The sequence below is a fragment of the Cyprinodon tularosa genome, unplaced genomic scaffold (genome assembly GCF_016077235.1).
Source record: "Cyprinodon tularosa strain WSP-4 unplaced genomic scaffold, ASM1607723v1 ctg306, whole genome shotgun sequence".
NCBI lineage: Eukaryota > Metazoa > Chordata > Actinopteri > Cyprinodontiformes > Cyprinodontidae > Cyprinodon > Cyprinodon tularosa.
The window spans coordinates 768,654-787,526 of NW_024039015.1; the positions used below are offsets into that span (position 1 = coordinate 768,654).

At 37.1% G+C, this 18,873-nt stretch overlaps 2 protein-coding genes across 5 annotated transcripts in view; both read left to right on the forward strand.

Annotated features, from left to right (window-relative positions):
* The window catches only part of LOC119787947 (cyclic AMP response element-binding protein B-like), a 12,969-nt gene extending 6,845 nt beyond the window's left edge, over window positions 1-6,124 (forward strand). The window contains exons 5-7 of the mRNA XM_038292035.1: window positions 2,159-2,269; window positions 4,432-4,564; window positions 5,595-6,124. Of these exons, the coding sequence (XP_038147963.1) occupies window positions 2,159-2,269; window positions 4,432-4,564; window positions 5,595-5,757 (407 nt within the window). The 3' untranslated portion in view covers window positions 5,758-6,124. The remainder of the gene's footprint in view (window positions 1-2,158; window positions 2,270-4,431; window positions 4,565-5,594) is intronic.
* Window positions 6,125-13,979: 7,855 nt separating this feature from the next.
* The window catches only part of ccny (cyclin Y), a 40,342-nt gene continuing 35,448 nt past the window's right edge, over window positions 13,980-18,873 (forward strand). For all 4 annotated transcript variants that reach the window (XM_038292026.1, XM_038292028.1, XM_038292027.1 and 1 more), the window contains exon 1: window positions 13,980-14,510. In XM_038292026.1, coding sequence (XP_038147954.1) covers window positions 14,357-14,510 — 154 coding nt within the window. In that variant the 5' untranslated portion in view covers window positions 13,980-14,356. The remainder of the gene's footprint in view (window positions 14,511-18,873) is intronic.

Below are 18,873 nucleotides of genomic sequence, written 5' to 3' on the forward strand. Positions count from 1 at the left end.
CACTTCGACATAGTAGGAATATTGCAAGTATTCTGTGAATATAATTCTTGGATTAAATCCAAAATTCTGAGAATAAAGTCAGAATTTTGAGATTAAATCCAGAAATCTGAGAATGAAGTCAGAACTTTCAGTTTAAAATCAGAAATTAGTGTGGCCATTTTTCTTCCATGATCTGCTGCTAAATGAACAATTGCCAGTTTATTGTTTGTAATTCAAAGCTGCCTCGTTCCCATTCTTTTGATGAGGTTTGAAACCTCCCACCTGCTTAAGAGCGGCTGTGAGGTCCCGGTCACATTTGTTTTTCTTTAATACCAATCCCTCCTATAGGTTCTGCTGTTAAAAAAGCCTTAAAACCAACCTGGTCTAAGCAAAGCACATACCTCCATGAATTTCACTAAACTGGTGTCCCATTACTGAATGTTTGTGTTTGTAAGAGAATACCAGAAAGCACTTTTTTTTTTTTTATATCACTTGCAAACACCTAGTTTTCATCAGAACATCATATCATAGTTGCCATGGAAACCCATTGGTCCCAGGATTCCACCCTTATCTGCTTCTCCAGTTCTGTGATCCTTACATTCCTCCTCTCTATGCTTCAAGATTAACCTGTGTCCTCGTTCAGCCTACTAATCAGTGGCTGAGGGGATTTAAGTTGTTTTTTGTACTTCCCAAAAACTAGGATCATCTTTAAAAGCTTGATAAAAATGAAAAGAAAACGTTGCAGTGAGATTTCTTTGAAAGGTTTTGTTGTAATTCTGCTAATGGGGATTTTGTTGTTATTTCTCAACGGGGCTTCCCACAGACAAAAAAAAGCTTACTGTAGTTATATAGTTGAACCCCCACAATTAAAATTTTTCTAATATAATAACAAGGTACCCAAAGATGGATTTAGTGTTCTTTTATGGCAGTATGATGCTTTAACATGTACACCTGCAATCATTCCTTTAGCAGTGAATATGAAGGAAAGGTGCTGGAATTGCTGAGAGTGTGTTTTTACTCCTATAGACAAAAAACACTGAAAACCTATTCATTGTGAAATGTTTGAGTAAATCAATCAGTTTTCTGTTCAGGATTATCCCTTTAAAGCCCGATCCAAGAATAAAACAAAACAGAAAATTACTTTTTTTTTGGTTTGAAGTCCTTATTTGGCCTTTTAACAAAATATGTAAAAAGAAAAAAACAGAAATACATTTTTGATATTAATAATTTATTACTATGCGATAAGTCAAAATTATTTTTTGTGTAGTCTTCTACTGGCTGTGTTATCAGGTATATCTGATTGTGTACAATAGGATTTTGAGCAAAGTTTTTACCATTAAATTATGCAAAAGGTGTCAGACGCAAAACATTTCAGAAACCGTATGTATCAAATATGATACATTTGGCATTATAGGGTTAAGTCAGATGATTGATTAACAGGAGATTCCTCCTTCTGTTGAATTTAACAGGAAGTTTTTTAATCTGACGTCTTCAACAGGGGGGTCCGCGACCCTTAGTGGGTCCATGGAGGTATTGCATGTGGGTCGCGAAAGTTTTGGTTGATTAGACTTTTTTTTTTATATTCCCCTCTGCAATTTTTTCCACTAATTAAAATGTCTTTAAATCCACATTAACATGAATTCAACACACTAGTAAACAGATAAATGGAGGCAGAAGATGTCTTTTAGTCATCAATGCACACATTCAGCGACACACAGGAGCTCTTTTAAGCTGGGCACCGTTTCATTCACAACACCTGTCCCTTTAAAGAGAAATCAGAAATACTTTAATAATCCCAGAGTGAAATTACTTTCATTACATGACTCCATCTGTAATAGAGTCACTATAGCAACCAGTTTGATATAACACAATATATATAATTAGGGGGTCCCCGCTCCATACCGCCATCAGTTTGGGGTCTTCGAGTTTTAAATGGTTACTCCCAGTGCTGGTTGTAAGTTTTAAAGAAAGGCTTTATTTCACAGCACTCTGAATAATCCCAGCCTGGGCTTGAAAAGCAGCATCATTCACAGCTCAAGCTGAGGAAACACAAACACAGTCCCTGACTCATAGCTCTGTGTCGGGGGAGAGAACAAACCATACTGTTGACATCAGGAGGCTGGTGATGCCATGGTGATGTCAATGCCTCTAATTGTAAACTGCATGCTTAACCTCACAGTTGGTCTTGGGGACATGTCAGTGGAGAGGAAGACTCTGATGAAGACAGGTTCTTCTGAGGGACCAGGAATTGGATGCAGCATGGCTGTAACTGGTGATGAGAGAGAATCAGGTACGGCTGCATGTTTTACATTGGAACTTAGAGGAACAGCACTTTTTAAACCTGTTGATATTAAATGTCAACAAATGAAAGTATTTACTCTTGCAGTGAGGCAGACAGTTCTGCTTTGAACTACTGTATATATTTGATTTTTGTTTTTTACTTTAGTAAACTTAAAAACTGGATTCTTCAGAATACTTCCTGATTAAGGTGCAGAAAACTCCTTAACGTCTAAAGCAGGGGTCATCAACGTGGTGCCCGTGGGCACCAAGGGGCCCTCAAGGACAATATGGGGTGCCCTCAGCATCAACAATTCACCAGTGGACTAAATCTGAAATGTTATTTTTTACTGAAGCTCTTATTTTGAAGCATTTTATCATATCAATAAATTAGAACGTTTGAGGATTTATATGGATTTCATAATGAGAATATCTAAAAGCAAATTAAAAATGAAAAGAAATAATAGAAATATGTTTATTATCTATGAAGTTCAGGTGAACGCCAACTCCTCTAGTTCATAGGTCAGTAGTGGGAGCCCGTCCTATGACTCAGAACCCATAAAGTAACCCTCAGCCTAAAAAAGCTGGTGACCCCTGGTCTAGAGAATACTTACTAATAATAAGTCATGTGGAATATTTAACTGGAACATTGAACATGCTGGAATAAAGCAGGGTTATATCGATAAAAATCAGCCCTATCTCTCTATGGTTTTCTCTCCCGTCAGCTGTAAAGTGCCTCAGAGCGCCGCTCGATCACTCACTCGCTCACATAGCAGCAGTAGGCTGACGTCATTGTTTTTCCTGGAACGGATCCCCAGCAGCAACATGTAAATATGAAGTAGCGAATGAGATGTACCCTGACGTCGGTCACCGACCACACAATGATTAGAGATACAGCTCATTTTATTCAAACATCACATATGGCTGAATTAATCAGCAGAGTTTTGCACAATGAATTAAATGAGGAACTCTGATAGGGACCAAACAGTTACGGAATATAATCTGGATTAATACTCTTTACCAATGTTACCTTAAATATCTGTGGCTTTGTATATGCTTGGAACATTATCAACATCAGTCATCAGTCTGCTTGTTTTTTTTCTCACTTTTCCTTTTATGAAAACTTAAAGAAAATGAGATAAACACATCCTGTATGTATAACACTTCCTGTTAATTGGAGGACTTTGAGAAAAGCCCAACTGCTACGTATACAGCTGAGTGAATAATTAGGGAAGGAATCCCTGGCTGAAGAGTAGAAAAAGAGTGTGGTACAAGAGCCCTGAAGATTTCTTTCTTTAACTGAAAAAATATAAAGTTCCCATTCCATGATTTTCTAAATTCAGCAACAGTAAGATGGTTTTTCTTACATTGTTGCAGTGTTGTGATAATTATGCCATAATTGTCAAATGCTTCTCACTTAATCTAAGGTAAACTAATAATGTTATGTTTCTATTTACATTGAGAATAGTTAATTAGAACTACATTAAAAATAAAAGGTGAAATTGAAATCAAACTCTCTGTACCATATAAAATTTTAAATCCCCAAGCAAATGTATATGAACGCGTCAACTTTTGAAAATTTGCACACAGACACAATAAGCTCCTGTTTTTCTTCAGGAATTCTCAAACAGGGTTGTTCTCAGAGGCCACTTGTTACCCTGAAGCTTGAGGGGCGGAGCTTTGTGGTGGGATGCTGAATTCCGATTGGTTGAAATTCTTCTGCATTATAACTGAGTTGGGTTTTAATCTCCTGTGCGCTTTAAGCTACTTTTGGCTTTTTCATTGACTTTAAAGTGACTGAAATTGATTTTAAACATGGAAACGTTTACTACACTGATGCATTGGAGGCAGAACTATGCAGGACCACCTCTGTCACTGATAGCAAACGTAATTAAGATCAAAGTGCTGTAATTAAAACATAGAGGAGGCAATGATATTTGCATATTTTTTTAAGAGATTTCTTAAGGATTTTAACATTTGTCTTTCACTGTATTTATCTATTGATTTTGAATTGAAAAAGCTTCCTGGATGGGAAGCAAAACATCTTCAAACTTCAAAACAAAGTCCAGTGGATTTTTTCCTAACTTTTTTGGAATATTTATCTATTAATTATTTTACTGTACATCACTTGCAGGTAGTAGATTAGCCTTACATATTTATTCTGCCTCCTCCCAGGCGATGCTCCTTTGGAAATGGGTGTAGGTGATCTGCGCATTCCCACATCTGAGCCTGGGTTTCAGGGCAATGGCTCTCAGACGCCTTTAGAGGATGACTTAAAGAAGAGGGAGCGCCGCCGGATGAAAAACAGGTAGAGGAAGGATCAGTCACGACTGATTGTTGAGCGGTCTCATTCTAATATACCAAGCAGATATTATCAGCCAGTATGATCCTAAACAGAATATACCATTGTTAGTGCACAAAAAAACCCCTCTGTTTTGTTTGTGGCTTAAATCTTATAATTTTGTTTAGTTGGTTGTCATTTTTGTCCTTTTTTTAAACTCACATCCAGGCAAAGTTTAGTTTGTCAACTGCATGGCTGTAGATATGATGATCTGAACTAGGGATGCACGATATAATCGGCCCCCTATCGGTATCGGCCTTAAAACTGAATATCGGACATCGGCCACTCCACCGATATTTAACCCGATATTTGATCAGCTTCTGAGTTTCTAAAGTCTAAAAAAATAAATACTACTTCTTCTTCCTCAAAAACTTCTTTTTTACAGACTTAAAAACTTCTAAAGACGAGGGAAAAAATATTGATACATTAAAATATCACAGTATCTTCATATGCTGATATATTGCCATTTAAAAACGCCATATCAATCTCTTTTACTAATGAAATATTGCTACATTCGTATTGCTACGAAATCCCCCGAAAATTCACGAAATTTTGCCATATTTTTATATGTTGATATATTGACACGGTATCGATCTATTTTACTAACAAAATCTCACAAGAATTTGCAAAATATCACGAGAGTTTGTAACAGAACGATGAAATTTCACGAGATTTTAAAAAGTAAAATAGATCGATACCGCGTTTTTAAAAATCTATTTGATATCAGCATATGAAAATATATTTGAGTTTATTATTTTTCAAAGTGTCAGAAATGGATAACAAAACTGCTATTTTCAATGACTACTTATTTTTGTCCAGCTTTAACATCGGTATCGATATCGGTTATCGGCTACATGAGTTTTAAAATATCGTGCATCCCTAATCTGAGCCTTACACACGAAGCCTCCATTCATTATGACAGCAATCAGGTCTCGATTTAATCTTGGAGAGAAGAACAGATGTTAAATTTTCTGATTGTTGCTTCTTTTGCTTCCAGGGAAGCTGCGCGGATGTGTCGGCGAAAGAAGAATGAATACATCAGATGCCTTGAGAACCGCTTGGCCGAGCTGGAGGAGCAAAACAGTTCTCTCATAGAGGAGTTCAAGGCCCTCCAAAGCAGAGTGACTCCACAGCAGAGATCAGGAACTGCAATCCTGTGAACTTTGTTTTTTTGTGACTTGTCTCGAAGGAGTTTGGAATAACAAGGAGCTTACATGAAAAACACTCCACGTCTTTCATTTTCTGCATGTTTACACGAGGTCTGGATTCCAGGGTTATAATTATACAACAACAACATTAGGAGCAGTAGGTTGGAAGGAGAATACAGGGTTGAAAGGTAGTGAGGGCAAAAAAAAATTGATTCATCCATGTTTACTAGACACAATAAATATTTGTTGTTGATAGATTAAATAAAAATAAAAACAAAACTAGACTTATGCCACTGTCACTTTACATTAATATTCAGAATAATTGGCTGATAATCTAATTTTAAAAAGCAGAATATTGGAAGGTATTTCTAAAGGGTCAAGGTTTAATAATCTGGGCTTTATGGACCGTGGTATGGTTCCTTTTCCATTCCAAAATTCCTGATGGATCCATATTTGCAGGAATTAGATTTTTCTATTTGAGCTGAAAACCAGACTGTACAGATCTTTGGTTCATATATGTGATAGCGCATCTCTTACAAGACTGATGCCATTGTTTATTTTATTACGGTATTTATTACTGCAGATTTTTCCAGCAGTTTTGTTATGGTGCGTTCACAAGGAGTTGGTGAACGCAGCTATTTCCTCAAACCCCACAGGTGCCTCTGCATCATATGCACTATGTTTACACCCTGGACTGCATCATCAAATACATATACACCCCACTGAAGTGAAAAAATGCAAATAAACCGAATGGTTACTTCATTAGTGCAATTTTGAGCATTTAAAATGTTCTTTTGTAAAATTTAAAAATGAATAAATAAAAAAATGGTCATATGTTAAGCTGTTGTTTCAGAGATATTGACGATAATTTATTTAGGTTACCCAGGGGTCAACTATCGCCTCCAAATTGAGTCAAAATTATCTAGCCTACTTTTTCAGAGCTTTTCATTTGCGCAGGTAAAACTAGCGTTTTAGTTGATATGGTTTTTAAGATAGAAGTATTCCTAATTTTTAGTGCTGCGCTCGTTTCGTGATATAAAGTTATTGCAGAACAACACATCTCATTCCTGTGCTGGTATTGAATATAACAGTGGGAATGTTTCCCTTATTTAGTGGCTGGAATGATTAATATTTAGTAAATAAACAGCCTCCCAGACTTTCCGCTTTGGACCTGCTGTTGCTCGTCTTTATCCTGTGTCATTTGTTAGACTTAGACAAACTTTATTATCATTTTGTATAAACTCTGTGTATACAAAATGACATTTCCATTTATTAAAGTGCAGCAGTGATCAAATGCAAACATTGGGGGGGAAAAAAAAAACGAATTGATATGGTCGGTTTGATACAGAGACTGTGATATGATTTACAGTTTTCTTCAACGTGCAGCTTTTTTTTTTCTTTTCAGTTTTTCAGGGTTTTTTTCAACATTCAGCTCCTGCCTTGCTGGTCTTGGTGTCTGTCAGTATTTCAGAATAAAAGCACAGAGGAAACTTAACATAATGGACTGCTGCTAAATTGCTGATCATAAAAAAACTTTTGGATTGCCTTGGGGAGACCATTTTTTATTTATTTATTTTTTTTGATAAACCCCTAAAAGCTCTGAAAAGAAGATTCCACTTTGGTTCATCAAGACGCAGCTCTGATTCGGTCAGATTCAGCTGAACTAAAGCACTGATGCTGGGCAGTGGGCAGTAACAGACCGGCCTCTGTGCTGGAGGTGAGGGAGGATGAGCAGTGCTTCTACCACTAAATTAGCACAACTTTTTTTTTAAAAGCCACCTAAAGACCTCTAGAGAGCATTCCTTATTTCTGCCTTTTTAACGTTATTTTCTTCGTTTTCCATTTCATGTAAAAAAAAAAGCTTCACCTTCTACCAGTCCCCGATTGGCTGCTGTGTCTCCATTTAATAGAAAAGCTTGTGCTGCTGTTTAACAACACCTCAGCTCTATCTAGTAACACGAGGTGAAGGTGTTACATTTCTGCCAAAACACCAAAAGCGCGGAGCAGTGAATGCTCTCACCGCACACTTTGTATAGAAATTCTATGTGAATCCACCACATTTAAGAAAGGTTTATATTCATTTTTTGATTAAATCCTCATTGCTTGAAAAGTTTTGACTATTTCTGTGTATTTTTAAGGTCTTGCTATAGTTTCACCATATAAAAAAAAAAAAAATCTAGATTTTTCCTCCATTTCGCCCCCCAGCTAAAGCTACTTGATACTGAGCTAATGCAAACAAACTATTAATTGTATTTAATTGAAACGAGAAAAAAAAAGTCTATTGAACCCTAGACTCTTGTTTATGTACTTGGATACGAATTAGGGGAAGTTTCAAGGTAAATAAAACTTTCTACAGCCCTGAATTAGAGTTGATGTTGATGCAACATTTGGGAAGTTCCTTTAATCAGGAGTCATAGGTACTGTAAGGCTGAAGAGATTAGTTTTTCTCAGCTGTATGGAGAATGGTGAAACAAATTACTACCCCTCCTTCCACTGCTGCTGTGAACTGCCAGTCAGTTTGTTGGGGGGGGAAAGGAGAAAACAGTGAGAAGCTCAGCGTGTTTTTTCAAATTATTTAATGCATGCAATATGGAAACTCCAACCATTAAACCTGAAGGATAATACATGTAAACTGAAGGTAGAAAAAAAAAAACCAGTTTCAAATGCTGAAAGGTTCTAAAAATTCAAGGAATGCTCTCACCGTGCTCTTTTTATAGGAATTTTATGTGAATGCACTGCATTTACTACAGCCTTCGCGTGCGGTCTGAATGCACCATTAGGTGTATATTTAACATTTCTGTTTTACCGATTGAGGTCAGAAGGTTGATTTTTCTTTGCCGTTTAAATCCTTAATGCTTGACAAGTTATGACTTTATTTTCTTTGTGTATTTTTAATGTCTGCAGCACTGTTCCATTGGTATAGTTTATCATATTGAAGAAAATCTTTGATTTTTTTCCATAATTTTACCCCCAAATAAAGTTATTTAATATTGACATTGTGGTAATGAAAACAAACTATTAATTGTATTTATTTAATATTTACTCTTGTGTTTTGGGATGAAATTAGGGGAAGTTTCAAGGTTTAAATAAAAAGAAAAACTTTCTACAGCCTTGAATTAGAGTTGATGTTGATGCAACATTTGGGAAGTTCCTTTAATCAGGAGTCATAGGTACTGTAAGGCTGGAGAGATTAGCTTTCCTCAGCTGTATGGAGCATGGGGAAACAAATTACTACCCCTCCTTCCACTGCTACTGAGAACTGCCAGTCAGCTTGTCGGAAAAAAAAGTCAATACATTTTTTTAACCTTTTTTTGCCCAGGAAAGGACTCTTTCAGACCAAATCTTTGTCCTATAAGACCATTTTAACTAATCAGAGAAAACAGTGAGAAGGATGATGCATCAAAGTTGAAAGTAGAAAAAAAAAAAAAAAGACTTAAAATGCTGAAAGGTTCAAAAAATTTAAGGAGTCTCCAGTTTTATTGTATGCAGGGAGAGCAGTATACCGTAATGATGTTCACCAGCTCAGTACCTATAGCAGGAACAGGCCCTGAGAATAAAGAAGCTTCTATAAGCCATTATCTAGGGTTGATAAAATGAACTTTTTTAGACTAAATAATTTGGAATAAGAAGTAAGCCTGTTTAGATTCTGCATTTAATCCCACATACTGTTAAGCAGAACCAAATGACAGAAATATGTTTAACATTCCAGGTCAAGTAATTCATTCAAGATGTCTTCCTGAAGCCTCTGAGTTTTACGTTTCAAGCTACACTAAACCCCTTATTTAAAAAGAAAAAATATATATTTTTTGGGAAAAAAAACACCAATTAAAAAAAAACAACAAAAAAACAGATGTAATGTACTTACATCGCCAGTAGGGCGCGCCGTAGTATTGAATCAGAACCATAATGATTCTGAAATCACCAAGTAGATTCATACAACCTGAAATGTGACTTCGGATTCACTTTTGCACTTAAGGGAGACATTTAAAATACGTTATAAAAAAAGGAGAATACAATATTTTCTTTTTGTAAATATGAACATATTTTTTTCCTATTACAAATGTTATTAATACCATTTTATCTGTGCAAACTGCTATAGCCCTTTGTAGAAAGAAGACATTTTATAAAGTGAAACTTATTCAAAATAAACGTAATTTCAAACGGGTACTTTACCTCCCAACTCCCCATTTTTTAGACTGAATAATTTGGAAGAAGAAGTAAGCCTGTTCAGATTCTGCATTTAATCCCACATGCTGTTAAACAGAACCAAATGACGGAAATATGTTTAACGCTCGAGGTTAAGTAATTCATTCAAGATTTCTTCCTGAAGCCTCTGAGTTTTACTTTTCAAGCTACACTAAACCCCTCATTTAAAAAACAAAAAAATTTTTTTTTTTTAAGAAAAAAATAAAAAAATAAAAAATAAAAATAAAAAATAAAGAAACAGGTGTAATGTACTTACATCGCCAGTAGGGCGCGCCGTAGTATTGAATCAGAACCATAATGATTCTTAAATCACCAAGTAGATTCATACAACCTGAAATTTGACTTCGGATTCACTTTTGCACTTAAGGGAGACATTTAAAATACATAATAAAAAAGGGGAATGCAATATTTTCTTTTTGTAAATATTAATATTTTTTTTCCTATGACAAATGTTATTAATACCATTTTATCTGTGCAAACTGCTATAGCCCTTTGTAGAAAGAAGACCCCTTTATATAGTGAAACTTATTCAAAAGAAACTTTGTAATTTCAAACAGGTACTTTACCTCCTAACTCCCCAGTGCTTGTTTCTGTTTAAAGGCCCCTTACTGGTTAAAAAAATGTTATCGTTGACCTTTTAAACCCTGAATGGGCCGATTCCTTTATGCATGTCTGACCGCCTACAGTCTCACTACTTCTGTTTAGTATTTAAAAGGTCTAGGAGGTCTGCAGGTGATCTGGTATTTTTCTTAGTTATAGCTCCTTAAATGCATTTCAGCCACATATTAGAGGCTTTACCTCCGTTTTATTTCTCCTTAAAATACATTTGATGAGTACTTGATTGCATTGCAGCAGATATTTTTGACTCCTTTTGTAGTTTTCTATTTACATTTGAATTTTGTAATTTGTTTCTTTTGTGTGCAGCATTTCGGCCAATTATGGCAGTTTTTAAATTTGCCATATAAATAAATATATTTGATTTGCTTTTCCACAGAAAAGGCGTGTTTGTCTGATTGACAGCCTGGGGGGAGAAACTGTCGCTGCCGTAACTGGTTTTATTAAATAGCGTTTTGAAGCGTGAAACTGAAGGTAAAAGTCCAAACAGGTTGTGTGGGATCTGAAATGTCTGAAATGGTAGTTGCCCTTTTCTTGCTAATGTTCTGGATGGAAGGAAATTCAGCCCATAAACCTTTCCACAGACATTCTTTGCTTCGGTCTGACTTCATCAAAACAATTTGAAATTAAACAAAATTGGAATATGCCTCAAAGTGTGTAATGCACCAATTTAAAAAAAATTTCACTTTCAAAAAGATTATTTGATAGATCAGCCATAAAGTGCCATGTTTCATAGGGTATATAGGTCTAATCTCTGTATTACTGGAAAAAGTTTACTTTCTTTGAGCACAAGACTGTCAGCCATATCGGTAAACCCAGAGCATGTGCTCTATAACTCTTCCGGATATAAAGAACAAAAGAGATGGTTTATATGAAAGTTCAATTCAGTTTATTTATATAGCGCCAATTTACAACATAATGGATCTGAAGGCACTGTACAGAGACAATACAGTCAGATTGGTTAAAAGTTTTCCATCAAGGCAAACCAGTTGATTACATCGAGTAATCGACTTGAAAGACATGGAACTCCTGAATTGGGTTGGGGCAACGAGCTTCGTTTTCATTTTGTCGCTAATTCTTTAGCAAACCTTCACAGTGAGCATGCATGCAGCGACGTTGGAGTAGAAAAACTCACTTTCCACTGGAAGAAACCTCCAGCAGAACCAGCCCCAGGCACAATCTCAAACTGTCCCCTAATCACTACCCCTAAACTATGGGATGCCACACTCTAGAAGGTGGGGAGGTATAAAGGAGAATGGGATGCCCTCCTCCCTCACAAGGTAAAGGAAAGCAGTCATTACTATGGCAACACATGAGCATGGCCGTAGCTCTGTGGCACAGGTTGACATGGCATCAAACATTTGTCCCATTCTTCAAAATATTTGCACATTCAAATCAAACAATTTCAAAGATGACCTCCTCTTTTTGGATTAATAAGGTCTTTTTTTCCCCGTAACTTATGATTTTCTAAAATTATTATTATTATTACTTATTTGAATACAGGTGTTGCTTCCAGCATTTGTTCCCCATCACACCCGATGCTGAACTGCGGCAAGTCTGCATTGATGCAAACTCACTAAGGGCTGAACGGTCCACTAGCCCTACCAATTATGTGGTTTGGGACTGCCCTAATGTGGTGGATCCTCTACTGTTTCACAAATGGAGGTTTATTGCTTAAGGCCGGGTTTGAGATTGGGCCTCAGTGTGCCTTCTGCTGAGGCCAATTGGGGTTCATTTAGATGGAAGGAGACATACAAAAAAAAAAGCAGTTGTATAACAGGTAAATTAACTAGCTCCATGAGTGTCCCTATCCAGGAAGACACAGCCAGGCTGGTGAGCTCCAAGCCAGTTCCAATGTCAAAGGATTAAACAGAGAGCACATACAGTTAGTCACAGTAAAAGAAACAGGACTACACAAAAAAGAAAAGATCCATCCCCTACATCTATAAAAGAAATGTAAATGGAAGCAGCCCAGCTGACATTTCTCTCCTGGATGGAGTCACAGTAAAACAGGAACAGACCATATGAAGCTACTATGACAAAAAAAAAACCCAGAAAGATCATAAAGTTATGGGTGGAACTAACAAATACTACAGGATAGAAAAATAGAGATAGAATGAAGCAAAATGATGAAAATCAGTGTTTATGTCCTCCAGCAGCCTAAACCTATAGCAGCATAAATATAAAAAATGGCTCACCATAACATAACCACTTTGAATGAGGTATATGAGGTTTTCATTCCTCGTCAAGTTCTCCCTTCTCCACATCTTTTAGAAGTCTCTATGCAATGATTTGAAGCAGCCCACCTGCTTCAAATCATTGCATAATTTTTCTCAGCAACTAAGAGGTGCTACAGAAGCCTGTCAATCATCCCTTCATACAAATAAGGTATGTGGTACCAAGGAGACACCTTAAACTTGCTGGACAGTGGTACTTTAGGTAGAGGAGCAGGATTGAGTACCACTATATTAATATATTTTTTGAAACAACAGTTAAATTGTAATTTTTAAAATTCAATTTTGCTTTCCCACTACTTAAATTTTAATGATCTTTAAACAAAATCTGTCCTGTAGGGCACAAAACTATGTGAATAAGGGACAGTCATGCTTTTCAAGGGTACCAAAAGTGAACAGAGAATAGAATTGTTTTTATCATTATCTCCACACTTACAAATTCCAAAAATCCTAATGAGGAGATTAAAAACTTTAGCTTTTTGATGCTTTTTAGATAGGAGGTGGTGGGGAAATAGTTGCATGTTACCATTTAGCAGTATAATACCTGCAATAAAGAAAATAAAAAAGCAAAACTATGACTATGAAAACCCATCTGCAACAATCCAACTGTAAAACCCAGAGGAATATCACTATAGTTTATTTTTACTCAGCTATAACCACCCACTTGAACCGGAAACGATTCCATCACGGCCACAATGCGGATGTATTCAAGTACCGACCGTAATATTGTAATTTCCTGTGTCATTCAACATAGAGTATCATAAATTGGGGTAAAAAGGTGCTTATAACAGCAAATTCCTCGGAAAAAATTAAATTTACAATCGGTTTAGCCGGTGTGGTTTTTCCTGTTTATTATTTTTTTAAAGCTATAAAAAAAATTATTCGAAAATATTTCCCATAAATGGGAAAAACATTAATTCATATTTAAAAGTATGTTACATGCAGTTTTTTATTATTATTATTAAATTAGCTTTTTTACAAGTCTTTAGTTAGGCCTACATTAAATGTCTTTATAGGAATTTTCTTTAAACTAGAAATTATTACTTTCTGTCGAGCACCTGAAAGCAGCACAGCAGCGGATGTAGCTGCCACAGCAATCTGGAGTACAATGTAGCGCACTACGTCGAAACAGCTTCCCAACTGGTCTTAAAGCGGATTTGTAACCTTCATTGGAGCTTCAGGACACGAAAATGTATTTGTAACAATAACTGTGTTTTCTGTCAGGAAATACGAGGCAAGACGGAGCCGAAGGAGGAGGGAGGGGAAGCCGAAGCTGTAGAGGCGCTGCCTGAAGGTTTAAAGGAGGACGTTGGGCTCTTTTTGTCGGTTTAACCTGCCCAGCTTTCCGTCTTATTCCGTTTAAATGGCTCCGCTCGACCTCCGAGGCGCCGTTGGAGCTGCGCAGACAGGCGTGTAGCGCTAACGATACCGGGGAGGCAGCTTGCAGCGTTACCGCCCCGTTTTTTCCCCCCCGTCTTCAACCGACGTCGTGTCGGGAAATAAAGCAGTGGGTGCGAAGACTATCGCCGGGGACTGCGTTTAAAATAAAAATAAAAATGGGGAATACAACCTCTTGCTGCGTGTCGTCGAGCCCCAAACACCGGAGGAGCAACCACTCCAGGCTGGAGCCCTACCGACCGGAGCCGGAGTTGAGTCGTGAGGACACGGGATGTAATCTGCAGCACATCAGCGACAGAGAAAACCTAGACGGTAAGATGCAGATAACCCAGCCTGAATGGATCTATTCCTCATTCATGGTCTCCCCCACCTCCCCTCTGCAGATTTCAGCTGGAGTATTACTATAATGAGAGCTTTAGCCACAGCTTCGAACTGACACACCCACTCATCAAAATCATTTAAGGCACATTTCTGCAGACCTGATCTGATGCTTTTTAAACATCTGCTTGATTTGCTGTTGCTCGAGTGTTTGTCACCGAGTTTTTAATTTGCACACATCTCAATCTGTGGAGGAATGAAGGATCCATCAGTCAGGAGCAGACTAATAATCCTGTTACTGTGAATTACTGTTCCTCTGGGAATGAATGTGATTTATAGTTACCTGAACACAGATGAGAGGGTTTCAAGCTGAAATTGTATATAGATGCTGGAATCTGTAAATAACAATCAATGCATAACTTAAGTGATAAATGATCTGTGAGAATACAAGTTTAAAGTCGTAGGGAAGTCATATTTAAATGTCAAATCATTCTGGCTTAAACATGTATATAAATCTACTCCTTATCAGACCACATTGTCCCAAAAGTTGGAAAATCTGTGTTGTTTTTTTTGTTATCTTATGCAGGCCAGTTAGTTATACATCAGCCTGTACACCTAAATTCAGCCAATCATATATCAACGATCATCTGTCATCAAATCTTTTCAGTCATGACATCTTGATTCATGTGTCGCAGCTAATATACGCAACGGTTGAGATAAGAAATAGGAATCATTTCCTTTCCCATTTCCGTCCCAGTGTTCACGGGGATGGACGTCTGTGTCTTTGGCAGCGTAGAGCTAACAGAACTGGCAGCGTTGCGAGGCAAGGGCTCAAACATGTACGGCTGTAAGCCTTCTACACCAAACCAAGCTTCTGCTGCCCTGGCGTCCTCTTCCACAAGATCTTCGTCCCCGCTTTCCTCCTCTAAATAAAAAATGTATGATGGAGGAGACTCATCCACGACTTCTGACACTAAACACTCCTCCTCTTGCATGTTTCCGCTGTCCATAGTATTCCTTGACAGTGTCGTTGCTAAGTCACCAATTTAGTGCTACTTGGTCCCAATGGAATTTCCCATTGCGAACCTACTAGCATTAAGTTGCTAACTGGTTAGCAAGATGCTTCCGACAAACTGGCCGCAATCAAACTTGCTTGTGAACCTTCCACCACAACAATCCCGCCCCCTTGATAATCGACCAATCGCATTCACTTTATTCACTCGGGTAAAGTCGTGCACCATTCGGGAGAATTAGGAAATGCAACGGTAGGAATGGCTGTTTCCCTACAACTTTAAAAGTTTTGAATACAAGTTAGAAAGTTACAACTTTCCAACAAAAGAAGTACAATTCGCATATTCATGAATCACACATTTACGGGTACAAATCACACTTTTATAGCTATGAATTACAGATTTATGAGTGTGAATCACAAATTTATAAGTATGGATTAAACGTCCATCCATCCATTTTCTTTCACGCTTAATTCCAGCTGGGGTCACAAGGGGTGCTGGTGCTGATCTCTAGCGGTCTACGGGCGAGAGGGGGGGTACACCCTGGACAGGTCGCCAGGGCAACTCAGAGACAAACAACCATTCACACACTATTCACGCATTAACCTAACAGTCGTGTTTTTGGACTGTGGGACGAAGCCGGAGTACCCGGAGAGAACCATTGCGTGCTCAGGGAAAACATGACCCTGGGGTCAGGAATCAAACCTGTAACCTTCTTGCTGCAAGGCAGCAGTGCTACCCACTGTTCCACTGACCAGCCCTGGATTAAATATTGACGAGTACAAATTACAAATAAGCAGTTGCAAATAACAGATTCATGAGTATAACGACTCATTCTCAGTTACAAATCAGAAAATTGCAAGTAAAATCACAAGTTTATGAGTAACACATTTATTGGCAAGAATCAGAAATTTACAGTTAGACATCACAAATTTATTAGTATGAATTACAAAGGAATGTATGAGTACAAATCACACGTTTATTGTTATAAATTACAAATTTACTTATCAATCAAAATGGATGCGAATTAGTTACACATTTATAGGCGAGAATCAGAAATGTACAAGTAAATATTGCAAGTTTAGGAGTATAAATCCCAGATTTTCTACTCAGAGTCAGAAATGTTCAAGTACAAATCACACATGTATAGTTATGAATCACCAATTTACTAATACCAATCAAAATGCACATGCATAAGTAACAAATTTATGAAGACGAGGCACAAATTTACTAGTAACAATTTTAGAATACAAAGACGAAATCTGCAGTACAAATCACAAATTTATGAGTAAGAATCATTGATTCATATTTTTAAATTGGTAATTTTTGTTTGTATTTTTGCAAAGTTGTAACCTTCTACCAGCTAATTATAACTTCTAAATGTGTATTGTCACAGATGAAGATCTGATGTCACATGTAGATATTTATGAGCTAAAAACAAGGATTAAACACAAATGTATTTACTTAATTGACTTGAATTTCCCAATTCAGATATTTATACATTTTTATCGACTGTTATCTTACCCCGTAATATTCTGTAAAATTCTTTCAATCATTTAAAAATAGACTCTCAGGAAATGTCTGCAGAACACTGACAATCTGCTTTCAAGCTGTCAGTTATTACAGCAAAATGTTCACTATACTTAATGTCAGAGAAAGGCTGTTTAATTTGCGAGATTGTTAGATAAGCTTTCATACCCAGATCATGCGTCTAGATAAAAAAAAAAAAAAAAACAGTCAGAGCGTTTGTAAAGTAGGGATTCTGGTGTGTTCTGTCCCTCAGCTGACACTGAAACATTCTACCACAAAAGCTGCTTAGTTTCTAAAAACCTTTTGCAATGTGCTATAAAACGTTCTGTCTTTGTATTAATGTCTAATGGAAACACAATATTCTCCCTTTTAAAAAAAAAGCACAAAAAAACACTTTCTGCTGTAATGCATTTTTACTGTATGTTAAAATCATTATAACACTTTTCAGTTATTCATTCGGGATTCTTCTGTTTTCTACTTTCATCTCTTAGTTTTTATGGGTGCTATAGGCAGAGGCTGGAAAGTTCAAATGCACCTTAACATTTTGCTACTTAGCATTTTCTGGATCAGGTGAATCTTTAAAATAAACATTAATCCAAATCAAATGCTATCATTCAGCATTTAGGTTTGCCAGCTTAATTGCATCTGTCTTGACTCAAAATTTCCTCCTAAAGACGATTTTTTTTTCTCTTTAACAACATGTTTCTCATCATTGTCAAAACCTTCACTTTAGTTAAGTTACGGGGAGGTCGTAGCTGTGATTTCAGGAGCGCACCTATAGGATGCTCTGAAGGGATAGCTTGAAATATGTTAATGCATCAAGCTGTTACTTCACTCCTCTGCTCATCTAAGCTACAGCTACAAATCCACCTGGCAGCTTTTAATCCAGAAAGGAGACAATCAGGACACTAATCGCTCAGTTAGTGGGGATTTTCAACTTAAAAGCAAAGAGAGGAACTTGTCACCTGTGATGAAAACATTCAGGACGCATAAGGCTAGGCAGCCTGTGTGTTGTAGGGTTGGACAATATATTTAATTCAATTCAGTTTATTTATAAGCTTCTGCCGCCCTGCCGTCCTCTTCCATAACATCTCCTTCCCCGCTTTTCTGCTCTAAATAAAAAATGTATGACGGAGGAGACTCATCCACGACCTCCGACACAAAACTCTCCTCTTGCAGCTTCTAACTGGTTAGCAAGATGCTTCCGACAAACCGGCCACAACCAAACTTGCTTGCAAACCTTCCGCCACAACAATCCTGCCCCCTTGATAAATGATCAAATACATTCTCTTTATTTTCATCTTTATTCATATCTGTGAAGTCGTGCACCATTCGGGGGAATTAGGAAATGCAACGATTGGAACAGCTGTTTCCCTACGACTTTAAGCTTAGTGCTTTACCAACGCTCTTTGAAATGTTACCTGTTGACACCAATGCAACTGTCAGAGCTCCCTTATGTTTAAGGCTCAAACTGTCAGTTTCTTTCAGGGGTCCTAAACTTGTAAATTACAGCCCCTGGTGAATACAAGTTATACAGTGTTTCTTTAAATACATTTCCCCCCCTCCTTTGCGTTTATATCTTGTGTATCAGATTAGATTTTTGTTCCTTAGTTCCTTTATATTCAAAACAAATAGTTTGAAACAAAAGGAAAATGTGTCTGCTATCATTTTTAGTAACCAGAGGTTTTAGTAAAGTCCTTTCTGTTCCCTTTAAATGAGGTTTATCACCTACAGCTTGGATTTGTTTTTCAGTAAATATTCTCATTAGATATTCTCCCATAAACCCAGACAACAAGCTCCCATGCTTACTTCCTTCC